This window comes from Cnephaeus nilssonii (assembly GCF_951640355.1).
Source record: "Cnephaeus nilssonii genome assembly, chromosome: 19".
NCBI lineage: Eukaryota > Metazoa > Chordata > Mammalia > Chiroptera > Vespertilionidae > Cnephaeus > Cnephaeus nilssonii.
In genome coordinates, this window is record NC_137090.1 from 36,828,727 (window position 1) to 36,841,804 (window position 13,078).

The 13,078-nt window shown below is 61.1% G+C and overlaps 1 protein-coding gene across 1 annotated transcript in view; it reads right to left on the reverse strand.

Moving 5' to 3' along the window:
- Positions 1-2,310: 2,310 nt before the first annotated feature.
- Positions 2,311-13,078, reverse strand: part of ATP2A3 (ATPase sarcoplasmic/endoplasmic reticulum Ca2+ transporting 3) — a 35,164-nt gene continuing 24,396 nt past the window's right edge. Inside the window, exons 16-21 of the mRNA XM_079798156.1 lie at positions 12,331-12,533; positions 11,666-11,751; positions 7,815-7,948; positions 7,181-7,298; positions 6,586-6,703; positions 2,311-3,600 (exon numbers count right to left, since the gene is read on the reverse strand). Of these exons, the coding sequence (XP_079654282.1) occupies positions 3,581-3,600; positions 6,586-6,703; positions 7,181-7,298; positions 7,815-7,948; positions 11,666-11,751; positions 12,331-12,533 (679 nt within the window). The 3' untranslated portion in view covers positions 2,311-3,580. The remainder of the gene's footprint in view (positions 3,601-6,585; positions 6,704-7,180; positions 7,299-7,814; positions 7,949-11,665; positions 11,752-12,330; positions 12,534-13,078) is intronic.

The window sequence follows — 13,078 nt, forward strand, 5'->3', positions numbered from 1 at the left end:
TATTTCCTCTTGGTCCCAGCCTCTTCCTGCCCCTGGATGCGGGGTTCCTCACTGCCCCTCAAATACTGAGCTCCCTGGGAGGTTGGTGGCCGCGCCGTTTACTGAGGATGCCAACTCCCCTGCACCCACATGCCTCCCCCACCTCCTCTGGCTCCTCTTGTTTTTTCTTCCAAATCAAACTGCGTGGAGGGATACCTCCCATACAACTTAAAAATGTGCATTTCAGGCTCAGGTCGATGAGTTTTGACAAATGCATGTGACCCCCCACTCGTCTCCTAGACGTTCCCTCGGCCCCGCCAGCCCCTCTCCAGCCCCAGCCCCCGGGATCTGCTCGCTCGCTGCAGACGCCCTGCCTGTTCCGGACCCTCGTGGAGGTGGACTCGCACAGGATCCGCTCTCTTGGTGTCTGGCTTCTCTTACTCAGCACCAGGGTTTTCAGCGCCATCCGTGCCGCTGCATATATGGGCATGTTCCTTTTTATTGCTGCAAAATTCCATGGTGTTGGACACACTGCTGTCTGTCTGTCCTTCCCCTGCTGATGGACATCTGGGCTGTTTCCAGTTTGGGGCTGCGGTGAATAAAGCTGCTAGGTCACCTGGATTTGGGTCTTGCCTGGGCATAGGTCTTCATTTTCTGTTTTTATCCCTTCATTTCTCCCAATGCAGCCCCCACTGGGGTCCCTCCTACCCTGTGAGGGGTGCAGCGTGGGGACATGGGGAGCACCAAGTCCTGGCGGCTGAAGGGGGTAGGGGGAGGCCATGAGCGGTTTGGCAGCTGCACCTCTGAGCCCGCGGGAAGCGTGCCGGGCTTGCCCCGGAATTCCCTCCTGCCCCTGGCGAGCGGCGGTGAGGTGGGGAACCTCTGTTTACCTTGGCTGCTCCGTCTCGGCCGGTCGGGCTCTATGCTGTGGCTGGACAAGGCCAGACTCCGGCGGCCTGGCCCTGAGCCCCGGCTGCGGCGGCCGGAAGCACCCGAGCGGGCCCACCTCCTCCGGAAGCCCCCCGGGCTCATCTCATCTCCACGCCCTGCCTGTGCGCCTCCGTGCGGCCAGCCAGGCGTCAGGCTCTCAGGGGGCCTCGGGCTCCTCGTCTGTAAGGGGCGCCCTGACCCTTCCCGGCCCGTCGCATGGAGCTGGACGAGGAGGATGGAAAGGTTTTTGTGGTCTGAGAGGTCTGGATGGCCCTTCTGCCCTCCCCACAACTAAACCCTGGGCGCTCCCGAGGGCCGACCTGTCTCCTGCGGTCACAGCTGGCCTCGTGGGCGTGTGGCCTCTGGGACCCCGTGTTCAGAAAGGCCTGCGCCTGGCTTACTGGCTGCTGTCAGTTATGGAATTCTTCATTTTTGAGCAAGGGGCTCCGCATTTTCATTGGGCACTGAGCCCAGTACATTATGTGGTCAGTCCTGCCTCAGGCCCTGTGGGCAGCACCTGTGTCCCCTTCCCAGGGCAGCTGAAAAGATCTGGAACCTTCCCTAGTGAGTCCTGCCCCCAGGGGGTCACAGGGGATGGGGGAACAGGCTATTTGCTTCCCAGAGACCCTGCTCCGGGGCAGGCCCCGGGGAGTCAGGAGGGGGCCTCCAGCAGCCGAGCTGAGGCTCCAGACTCTGAGCTGAGGAGGCCTCGGGCGGGAGGCGCAGTGGAGGTGGGCTTAGAAGGGCAAGAAGCGGCTGGCATCCGGGGCTCGAGGAGGGGAAGGAAACCGAGCGAGCGAAAACTCAGGGAGTCACAGACCTACAGAGCAGCCAAGGTGCTCGCGGATTTGGGGGTGCAGGGCACCACAGCGAGAGGGAGGGGCCCTCTGTGCCCCCGATAGTCAGGCTCCAGGCCCAGCCCTGCCCCAGGCAAGTTTTGAACCCCTCCCAGCCTCAGGCTCCTCCAATTGTCGTTTGTGTAAAGGGCTTTGAACACGTGCACAAACGGTCAAGTGCGGTCCCTGGGAGGAGCAGGCAGCGGCGCCTCTTCCGTTTTGTGCGGTTCGGGAAGTCCGGCCTCTCCTGGGCCTGGTTTCAGAGGAAGACAAGGATCCCTGCTGGCAACAGGGGCGCCTTGGACCTTCGCTGAGGCTTTCTGGGGGTGGGGGTGGGGGTGGGTACAGGAGGGGGACCCCAGGTAGATGAGGGCAGATGGTGGGACCACTTTCCGGGAACACAGACACTGACATCTTCCTGTGTCCCAGGCACTCAACCTTTATTTCTCCAAACTGCACGTCAGCAGGTGGGCAAGGTCCTGCCCCCAGCCCTCCCGCTAAGATCTCCCTCACCCCCAACCCCCCCCTCCACCCCGCCCCCCAGCCCCAGGGGGACCCCACCCAGCTCTGCATCTCTCAGCCCCGCCAGAACCTGTGAGCAAGGGGAGGGGTGGGAGAGGGGCCACAGAACCTGGAGCCCACTAGTCGACAAGGCAGGCCGAGGGGCTTGGATTGGGGGGAGGGGGGCAGGACAGGAATGTGAGTCTCGATTTGCATATAAATAATCACTTTGTACACTCGGTAGGGAGAGGACACAGTCATTTACTCAGGGCTTTCTTCTACAACTAATTCTTGCCAAAGGGGCAAAAGCTGGGTTACGAGAACATTCTGTCCATCAAAGGCTCTCCCTATCGCCCGATCTTGCTGGAGGGAGAGAAGGGCCTTGCTAATAGCCATTCTGAGCCACATCCTTTCAGCTCACGGTGTGTGGGGTTGGGGGCCAAGAGCCCAGGGACTCAGGGTCACCCAGACGTGCGGACCACGAGATGGGCAGGCGTGGGCCTGGGTGGGAGGGCATGGCTGTCAGGGACCCAGGATATCCGAGGTCTCCGCTGCCAGGCACACAGAGGGCAGACCCGGCCCCTGCTTGGTAGACTAGGCAGCACCGAGAGGACTTGTGTCGTCTGCTTAGGACAGAGAACCTGAGTCCAGGAGTGAGCCGAGCAGAGGCAGGCAGGCTGGCTGTCTCCCAGGAGAGGGTCCTTGCCTAGCCTCCTCCCCCCACTCCTGTCTCTCTCTGACCCTTCAGCGCCCGGCGCACATAAACAGAAAGAGGCCCACGCCCTCACGAGCCGACTTTGTGGAAGCAGAGCAGAGTGTGTGGGGGTGGCCTGCCCTGGCTGTGCACAGCTGGGCCCAGATGTCCCCCCTTCCACCCCCAGCTGACCAGCTCCCAGACCAGGCACTAAGTGAGAGGTCACAGCGAGAGGGCGGGGCCTGGAGGAGTCCTCTTTCAGTCCAGAGACGCCTGGCACCAAGGAAAGCCCAGCCTCCAAGCAAGGGGGCGCGGGCTCCAGAAGGTGCTCGTGGGTGTGGGGGTGCAGGGCTCTGCGACTCAGGATTGGCCACCAGCTCTGGCTTCTGGGCAGGCCCCTCCCGGGCCAGAGCTTCAGGGGCAAACTTCCCAGGAGAGTCCCCGAGACATGCAGTAGGGCCCCCAGGCAGGCAGAGAGGGGACAACGGCCACGGGGACAGGACCGGGGCCATCCCAGCCTCAGTCGGTCAGTAGGGCTCATGAGCAAGTGGCTGGCCGGCGTGGTGGCAGGCGGGAGTGGGCGAATGCGTGGGCACCGTCCGTATGAGGTACACGCTGGAGACTCCGCTCTGCCCCCGGCTCACTTCCGGCCCTTTTCCTCTGGAAGACAAACCCGAGAGCGTGTTAGGCTGTGTGATGAGAGCACACATCCAGGCTGGTTCCTTCTGCCTTTCCACCCCGTTTCCCCCGCACACCCCTACTCAGCAGGCCCAGCCCCCACATCTCCTGAGCGGCAGCCCACGCTCCCCCGGACGCCCCGGCTCCTGCACGCCACGTGTTCCGTCAGCCCCCAGCCCACCCCCGTGCATCGCTTCTTGTTTTTAATTTTAAGAACCACAGTCCAGCATCATGACAGCCAGACACCATGGTGGCCTTGACCCTCCCTAGCTCATAAACCCAGGCCTGCTGATTTCCCCACCCACATCTCACCAGCTCATATCTCTCATCTCCCTCCCTCTCTCTCTCTCTCTCTCTCTCTCTCTCTCTCTCTCTCTCTCTCTCTCTCTCAGCTGCCCAAGGTGCAAGGCCTCTCAGCCTGCCCTCAGCTGCCATCTTACCTCACCATCACCCTCCCACCCCTGGCATCACACCTCAGATCCAGCCCATTAGCCCCTTGGGGTTCCCCACTGCCCTCAGAGTAAAGGCCAGGCTGCTGGGCCCTCCCAGGTTGGACCCACGCGGCCTCTCCAGGCGTCCCCTCCCCTCAGCCCAGCCCGCGGGCTTCGGCCTGACAGCTGCTCAGCCACACCTGGGAGAGCCAGTGGGTGGGGCAAAAGGCCCCCCTCCCCACCCCCCGCAACCCCTGGTGCTGACCCAGGATCCACAATTCTCCCCAGGACACACCCCATCAACCACGGGAAGCCATGAGCATCAGGCCTCAGCAAAACTTCCCTAAAAGGCCACCAGACTGGCTTGGGAACGTAACAGGGTCCCCTCTCTCACCCCCGCCCCGTCGGCTCGAGGAGGCCCCAGGGACTGCAGCCGCACAAGGAGAGCTGTCTGGGCTTCCAGCGACAGCAGGCACCACCTTTTAAAGCCAGACCTCTCGGGGACCACGGTCAGCATCTCAGGTTAGTGGTGGACGTGGAGCTGTTGCCTGGGACTAGCTCACCCTGGGCGGGGCCTGGGCCTTGTCCCCTGACCAGCCTCCTGCCTTTAGTTTCACCCATCTGTCCGTCCATCCTCCATGCTCGCCCCATCCCTCCCAGGCTGCCACCCTCGTGGCTCCCAGGGCCCTGAGGATAATGTCCAGGGTCCTCCCCTTGGCATCTGAGGCCGTGTCTCACCTCTGGCCTCACCTCTCTCCCCTGCACTCCAAGCTCCAGCCCCACTAGGGACGCCAACCCTGCTCCTCCAGGCTCCGTTCTTCCCAACCCGTCCCATCGGCCAGGGCCCTGCTCCCTGCGCCTGGGCCCAGCGTCCTTCACTCCAACAGCCCGCGCTGGGCAGTGCCCAAGACTCCGGCTTTCCCCATTGGCTGAGACATGTTCTCACCTTGAAGTTTTGTCAAGAAAATGTGCCGAACCCCTTGGCCGTTGTGGCCACTTGGGGAAGGCTCTTGAGGAAGACAGAGAAGCTGCCCGAGCCAGCCCCAGGCCCAGGAGGCGTGGCTTCGCAGGTGAGTCAGTGTGGCCAAGGTGGCCAGAGGACTTCCTGGTTAGACCAGCCTGTGCTCCGGCCAGAGCCGGGGATGCCTTGGGCTCCCGTGGATGGGGTTTTAGGCCACAGACCCATTTCCCTATCTGCACCTCCCCAGGAGCATCCACGGAGGGTGGGCCAGAAAGACCCACCCCAGGCGCAGAATGCCTTGTACGGCTCCTTCTACCTGACCTGGGCTGCCCCTACCTTACCCATGGGCTCCAATAGGCCTTGCTTTGTCTGAGCTCCCCCACCCCGCACAGGCCAGGCCACCCTCTGGACAGATCTGTGGTGGGCCAGCTTCTCCAGAGAGAAGGACAGCTTGTTTCAGCCTTTTTAATAAAAGGAAGCATTTGCAGCACCCAGGAGGGCTGGCCGGCGTGGGAGATGGGGATCGAATGCCTTGGCCCAGTGAAGTGACAGCACAGCTCTATTTCTAGCCTCCCAGGCTCCCTCCCCTGGGGCCGGGACACATTCCTGCTGGGGTGGCCTCAGGGGCCCAGCTGCCCAGCCAGGCCTCGCCACTGCCATGGCGGGGTCTAACCCCGGCTTCCAGCAGCCTGGCCAGGGCGCTACCTCCTTGGCTCCAGGTCCCGGGAACCAGGAATTTCTCGCCCCTGCTTCCTCGCTCTCCAGGCTGGCTGACTGACGGCGAGGCGATGCCGCGGGGCAGAACCACCCCCTCTGAGGCCCTCGGGCAGAAGCAGGCAGGTGGGCGCCAGGCCCCAGGCTGCTCCTCTACTCGCTGCCCCCACCCCCACCCCTGCCATCCTGCCCTCGATTCCAAGGTTAAGGCAGACCTAGAGCTGTGAATTCAGAAACAGAGAACCACCCCTCTTCCCACCCACAAGGGGACACCAAAGAGGCCAACCCACAAGGTGTGGGGTGGGGTCTGGTGGGTCGGCGGCTGCCCACTGAGGCCTGGAGACTGTCCTGAGAAGGCCTATATCAGGGGTCCTCAAACTACGGCCCGTGAGCCACATGCGGCCCGCCGAGGACATTTATCCGGCCCGCCGGGTGTTTTTGCTGCCACTGCCTGTCCTGCTTAGCAGCCGACTTAGCAGTGTGCATAGGAATTTGTCCATAGTTTTTTTTTAAACTATAGTCCGGCCCTCCAATGGTCTGAGGGACAGTGAACTGGCCCCCTGTTTAAAAAGTTTGAGGACCCCTGGCCTAGATAAAGACTGGCCACGTTCAGAGAAGTCGGAGGCCAGGCCAGGGAGGGCCCAGCGAGCCTGGCCGTGCAGGGCTAGTGGCAGGAAGGTGAGCAAGGCAGCATGGCCCTGAGCAGCACTCCCGCTGGCTCCCAGGGTCCCTACCCCTGCAGACACCTCGGGCCCAGCCATCAGGGCCCCTCATGCCCCCCACAGCCACGGAGGCTGATGCTGGCACCGCTCACTGCAGCCGCAGCCGGCGGGCAGGGAGGGGGGCTGGGCTCCCACTCACCGTCTACGTGGTGCCGGGACAGGTACTTGAGGGCCTCATCAAGCAGGATGACGGGCAGAGATATCTGGAGCACCACCCCCCACTGGCGCCCACTCAGTGGGGTCACCTGGAAAATAAGCTGTGGGGGAGGCTGGTTAAAGGAAGGGCTGTCCCTGCCCCGCAGGCCACCGGCTCATCCCCCAGGCCGCAGGGACTCCCTGAGGACGCCCAGGACTCCCCCGAGGCCCCACCCCGGATCCCCGTGTACCCGCTTTCTCTGCTGGAAGTGCCCTCCCAGGCTCCCCCTCACCCCCTCACCCCCCACCAGGACCAGTCCCCCTGGTCCTGTGGGGCAGTGGGAGGGATTCCGCACCAGGGAAGAGCGTAGCCTGTCCTCCTGCCCCTCCCTTGGGGGACCCCACCCCTTCTCTTCCCCAAGTCAGGGGCTCCCGATGTGGGGACCTATCTGGAGGACAGGGGCTTGTCATGGGCTGAGACAGGCCCCGCGCGGTGAACCTCTCAGACCTCCCCTCCCAGTCCTCCAGGGCTTCCCAGGGCAAAGGGTGAACCTGGTCACCCCGGGAGCTGCAGAAGGGAGTAGGGTGGCACCACTCACAGGCAGGGGCGGCACGAGCAGGATGAGGAAGTGCAGGGCCATGGACATGATCACAGCTGCCAGCAGCCAGGGGTTCAGCCAGGGTGGCATCCGCAGCAGCGACTGGTTCTCTGAGATGCTGCCAAGGACACGGGGCGCTCACCTTGGGCCGGGATGCAGGCAGCCCTGCCGTGGGCACCATCCACCCCCGTGTGGAGGTGCAGGGGTGGCCTGAGCCTCAGCACGTCCCTAATCGGGTCTGAGGATGGAGCACTCTGGGAGGTCAGTGCGCCCGAAAGGGGTGAGTCACTGCTGCCCGCTCAGCCCACAGGGGCCTGGACCCCCTTTCTGTCCCTCAAACCCAATCCTGGCCCCTCTATTTCTTCAGACCCCAATCTTGGCCTTCCTTGTCCTCTGGGTCCCAATTGTGGCCCCATTGACTCGTAGAACCCTCTTCTGGATCCCTCTGACTCCCAGACCCCAGTCCTGGACACCTCTGACCCTCAGACCCAATCCTGGACCCCCTGGCCCTCATACTACAATACTGGACACCTCTGACCCCAATCCTGGGCCCCACCTGACCCTCAGCCCCCTAGTCTGAAGCCTCAGTCGCCATGCCCTCGCCCCCAGCTCCGGGCCCCTCTGCCCAGCTCACCTGTTGAGGGCGTTGCACATTTCAATGGTCACCAGCACAGACAAGGCCATGGTCGTGGGGTAGCGCGACTCGAAAACCTCGCAGTCAATGCCGGCAAAGAGCGGGTTGTCCTCAGAGCACTTCAGGAAGTTCCTCTGAGGGAACGGTGGTGGGGTCAGGTGGGGTCAGGTGGGGTCGGGGAGAACAGCGGTCAGAGACCGACGGCGCTGGTTGTGGGAAGAAGGAAGCCTCGCCCACCTCTCGCCCACATCTGAGGACTCCACACAACCAGGGAGAAAGGGCTGCCCAGGGGCGGCTCGAGGGAGGGGTGCTGGCCCAGGGTGGGGGCAGATGGCCAGCACTGTGCCAGGGAGAAGGGCAGACTGTCTGGGACAGAGAGAGAGGTTGGCATTAGGCCGGGGAGGACCGTGGGGGGAGGGGGAGCTGGGCTCAGGGGGAGGGTCCAGGAGCGGGGCTGGTGATGAACTGAGAACACTGAATACGTAACATTTGGAAAACCAGTAAAATGATGCTTGAATGGAGTTCACCTTTGTTGGGTAGAAAATGAGTGCATGTGCCCTGTTCAGTACTGATCCATTCGATTCCATTCATCCCTCCTCCATTTATGCCACTGAAATTGGGCTCCGCCTGACCTGCCCTTTGCTTTTGAACTAATGAACTGCCAGACACCGGCTCTCTGTCCGCCTCCTTCGTAATCAGCAAGAAGCGCTCAGGGTCGCTAAGGAAGTGGCCCTCGCCCGCGCAGCCCCCGGGGAGTTCCCTCCACCCTGAAACCTCGCTCACGGAGCCCGCTGTGACAAGTGCAGAACCGAGCGCCCCCCCCCCCCCCCCCCCCCCCCGGAGAGCCTGGCTCGCTCCCTTCCGCGTCACGGGATGAGTGGCGTTAAACAGCACCCTTGTCCTGTAACAAGTTTGTCCTCTGGAGTCTCATCTGAACGCAGATCTTTGAGGCTAAGCGTTTAGAAACTGGGGCCATGGGCTGTGAAAATAACCCTCAGAGAGAAACCTGTGGGATGACGGCTGTCTGACCTCCACTTTCCCACACTGCACAACCACGGGGGCGCTGACTCAGCCAGAACGGGCCGCTGGCGCCTTCACGCAGGGTGAGAACTTATAAAAGTCTGTGGCCTGGCCAGATGGCTTAGTTTAGTAAAAAGAGGTAGCCCTGGCTGGTGTGGCTAAGTGGTTAGAGCGTAGGCTTGCACACCAAAGGGTCAAGGGTTGGATATCCGGTCAAGAGCACGTACCTCGGTTGCAGGTTTGATCCCACCCCATTCAGGGCTCGTGCAGGAGGCAACCAATTGATGTGCCTCTCTTACGTCGATGTTTCTCTCTTTCTCCCCCTCCCCCACTTCTACTCTCTCTCTAAAAAAAAAAAACTCAATGGAAAAAATATCCTTGGGAGAGGATTAACAAAAAATTTTTAAAATAAAAAAAAAATAAGTAAAAAGATAGAGAGTCTTATGTCAAAAGTGATTTTCCCAAAAAGCAAGCTCCGGGATTTGGGACAAGTGCATGTTTTCATTGCCTTGAACATATACCTTGAACCCACCCAGCGGCCAAGAGGGCCAAACGCTCCGGCCACTGCAGTGGCCCACGGGTACACGTACACACGTGCAGTGCACGCCTCCCTCTTGGGCACCTGCGTGCTCACCCAGGTCCTCTGCATGTGCACGGGGAGGAAACCTGAACAGGTCACAGCACATGTTGCAATGAATCTGTTGCTCTTGCCATCAGTACCTGCCCTGTTCAGACCTGCTGGGTTTCACCGGCGAGCACTTGCCACACACGACGATACCCGGGTCACGGGTCACAGGGAGCCTCCAAACTGTTTCTTGGAAGGTGCTCAGGCCTGGCACTCTGCCTCAGGGGCTCACGGGGAGCCCCAGTGGAAGTGGGGGCCCGTTTCTTTGGGTGAAGCCACTGCCCTGCGTCCCCCTTGCCTTTGCCTCTATTTCCCTTTTACCTTCTCCTGAGAGGCTCCTCATGAACTTAATCAACACGTATGTATGTGCTCTGTTGGTCTAAACACTTCACCATGAATCCTCTCGATACGCTGTGAGACAGGGACTGTCATCCATTTCACAGATGAGGAAAGCAGCCGAGGTTAAGGAGCTGTCCACCGTCACACAGCTCGCGTGTGGGAGCACGAGGGGGTGCGCGGGGGCTGCTTCCGGCTCCGGGCTCCGCGCTCCGAACCGCTCTGCTGCCTTTGGGCAGCTTATTCCAGGAAGTCGGGGGCTCTGGGCTCCTCTCCCGAAACTCCAACAACTGAGAGTTCTACCTTAGGTCTAACCACCTCTCAGTCCCACAGCCACTGCCTTGTCTCTGCTGAAAGGCTTCCCACCCTGACATGTGACTGCCCATCTCCAAGGCTCTCCCGCTCCAGACAGGAGCTCTCTGCAGACTCCGCCTGCTCGGGCCCTGCCACGGCCCTAGTCCTCTGTGCCTGGCACAGTCGGCGCCTAACAGCCATTAGTTGGCCAAGTGGATAAATGAGAACTGGGATGGCCGGAGGACTGTTGGGAAGGTGGCACCGAGAAGACTGGAGGCCGATTGGCAATTAATATGTGCCTGGCGTGACCCCCAGGTGTCTGGCTTGGGTGACAGGCAGATAGTGAACCTAAGATGGGGAGGGAGGAGAGAGATTATTTGGGGGAGGGTGATAGATTTGATTTTGGAAGTGGTGAGCGTCATGGGTCTGTGGGATTTCCTGGAGGAGATAGCCAGCTGGACATGTGGGTCTGCGGTCAGAAGTGGGGGGTGGGTGGGTAGGTGCTGGGAGATTTGGGATCCGCAGTATAAAGGATGGTAATAAAGATTGGGGCTGGAAGAAGGCAGCTGAGGGATGGTCAGCACAGCCCCACCTCCACCCTGGAGCTCCCACTGGCTGAGGTGCCCGAGCATCTGCCATCTCCTGAGGGCTGGGGGCACCAGCCTCTGGCTGAGAGCTGGGCCCATGCCCTACACTGCTGCCCACGTGCTTGAGGGCTGGCAGGTGCCAGGAAAGTGTCCCTGGACTGCCTCATCCTGGATGGGAACACCGGAGAACCCCTGAAATCATAGGCTCGCCAGGGAGGGCCAGCGATGGTGGCCCAGCCCTGGCACTGCCCTCAGGGCGGTCCCCTGACACTCCAGGGACGGGCCAGGAGTCAGGGCCCCTCCCGCGGGGTCTTCTGTCTGCAGGGAAGTAGCAAAGGCGGCACTCAGAAGGAAATCCTGCGTCCCTGCCGCTCGCTCGCGGCTTTCAACGACAAACCCACAGAACCGCCGGAAGGCTCTTGCAAGCGAAGGAGATACCCTGGCTGCTCAGACACAGGGACAGACGGACAGACAGAGGCTGAGGCAGCTCCTTGCCTGCTTCCAGAACTGTGCTGAGCTAAGAGAGCCCTGTGGAGGGCACCTGCCAGCCAGGGGACTTCGACAGGTCAGGGGGTCCCTTCTCCGAGAAATAGGTTGGTTATGGGGGGAATGGGGGGAACCTGGCAGGTTCCTGACCTCCTCAGTTTGACCCTCTGCCTGAAGTTGCATCCTTTAGGGGCTCATCTTTCTGAGCCTCCACTGTTTTGGGGGCTCCTCAATAAAGGTAAGACGCTCATGTGCAGTCATGCCCCTGGTCCCCCCTAACTAAAAGCCTGGGAGAGGGAGTAGCCTCGTGTCCAGCTCGGGGACCCGGCTGCTCTCTGCACTTGACTCCCCAGCTCTGAGCTTGGCTCCCCAGGTGGTGAATGTCTGTATGTGTGAATGGGGGTGGGAAGGGATAGCCGTGGGCCATCCCAGGGTTCTGGACCCCTTTCCCCTGAAACTCCAACTCGGAAATCCCCCCAACAGGCTCCCTGGCTGTCACTCACCAGCTGGTAGAAGGTGATGTGAGGTCCGTCGGCATCATACAGGAACCACCAGGTGGCGGCAGCCACGGTGGCCAGGCCCACGTACACTGCAGGGAGGGCGGGAGGAAGCCAGCTACAATGGACCGCTGTGGTTTCCCGGCACCCCTTTCCCCTCCCCAGTAACTCCCCCACACCACCCTCTCCCTCTCTAGGCCAAGAGAGCCAGTGGTGGGCCCTGACTGGCAATCGGCGTGTCACACCCCTGGCCACAGTGATTGGCTAAGAGATAAGCAGGTCAACCAATTTGGGCCAATGAGAACAGGCCTGAGACTTTTATCCTACTCCTGAGGGAGTAGTATGATCACGAGCTCTTTCTCCTGTTGAATTTGGGGTTGCAATGGCGCAAGCACGAGGGCTGGAGCTGCCATCGCCATTCTGCCACCACAGAGGTACCTGCCTGAGAGTGGAGCTGAGGCAGAGCCAAAACATGCCAGTGCTACTACTACCTGAGGCCTGGGTCCAGCCATGCCTGAAGCAGGCGCTAGTCCTTTCAGTTAGATGAGCTCACACAGTTTCTTTTGGCACAAGCCAGGCTGAGTCCTACTGTCTGCAGTTTGCAAGCCTAACTGATATAGGGTCTTAGGAGACCCCTGGAACCCCACTGAGAGCTGGGGTCCCCCACTTACCTCCAATAGCCAGATACCGAAAGAAGAGCCAGCCGCTGATGAGGGCCTCACGGGGGTTGCGGGGCAGCTTCTCCATGATGTCCAGGTCTGGAGGGTTGAAGCCCAGGGCGGTGGCAGGCAGGCCATCCGTCACCAGGTTCACCCAGAGCAGCTGCACAGGGATCAGGGCTTCGGGCAGGCCCAGGATGGCCGTGAGGAAGATGCTGGAACCAGAGTCGTAGGCTCCAGCCCCCGCCAATGGAGGGCCCAGCTCCCGCCCTCCTCAGCGGCCCAGCCTCGCCCTGCTAGTGCTGACGCGTGTGCATGAGTGAGAGGTGTGTGTACATAGCTCTGCCTCACACTGGGCGCCCTGGCTCCCCCAGTCCCAGCTCGGGAGCCTGGGCATATCTGCTCTTCGGGCCTCTCCTGCTAGGACATAGTCCTCTTTGGGGCATACACATGTGGACAGTGATGCCCAAGCATAGACACATTTGTTCACAGACATGAGCAAAAAACCAGCACAGGCTACACAATCCCACAAACACAAGCAAACACCTGTACGCTTGCCCCACATACAGAGATGCAGAATTCACGTGTCCAGGCAAACACGAGCTCCCCATTCCCCACAGCCATCTCTCACATGCTAACCTAAGCGTGTACACAGCTATACACCTGCACAAGTCCCTGTGCTTGTACTCACCCCAAAGGTGCAACAGAACACAGGTGCACACACACACACACACTTCTCACTCGGGCACACACACCATGC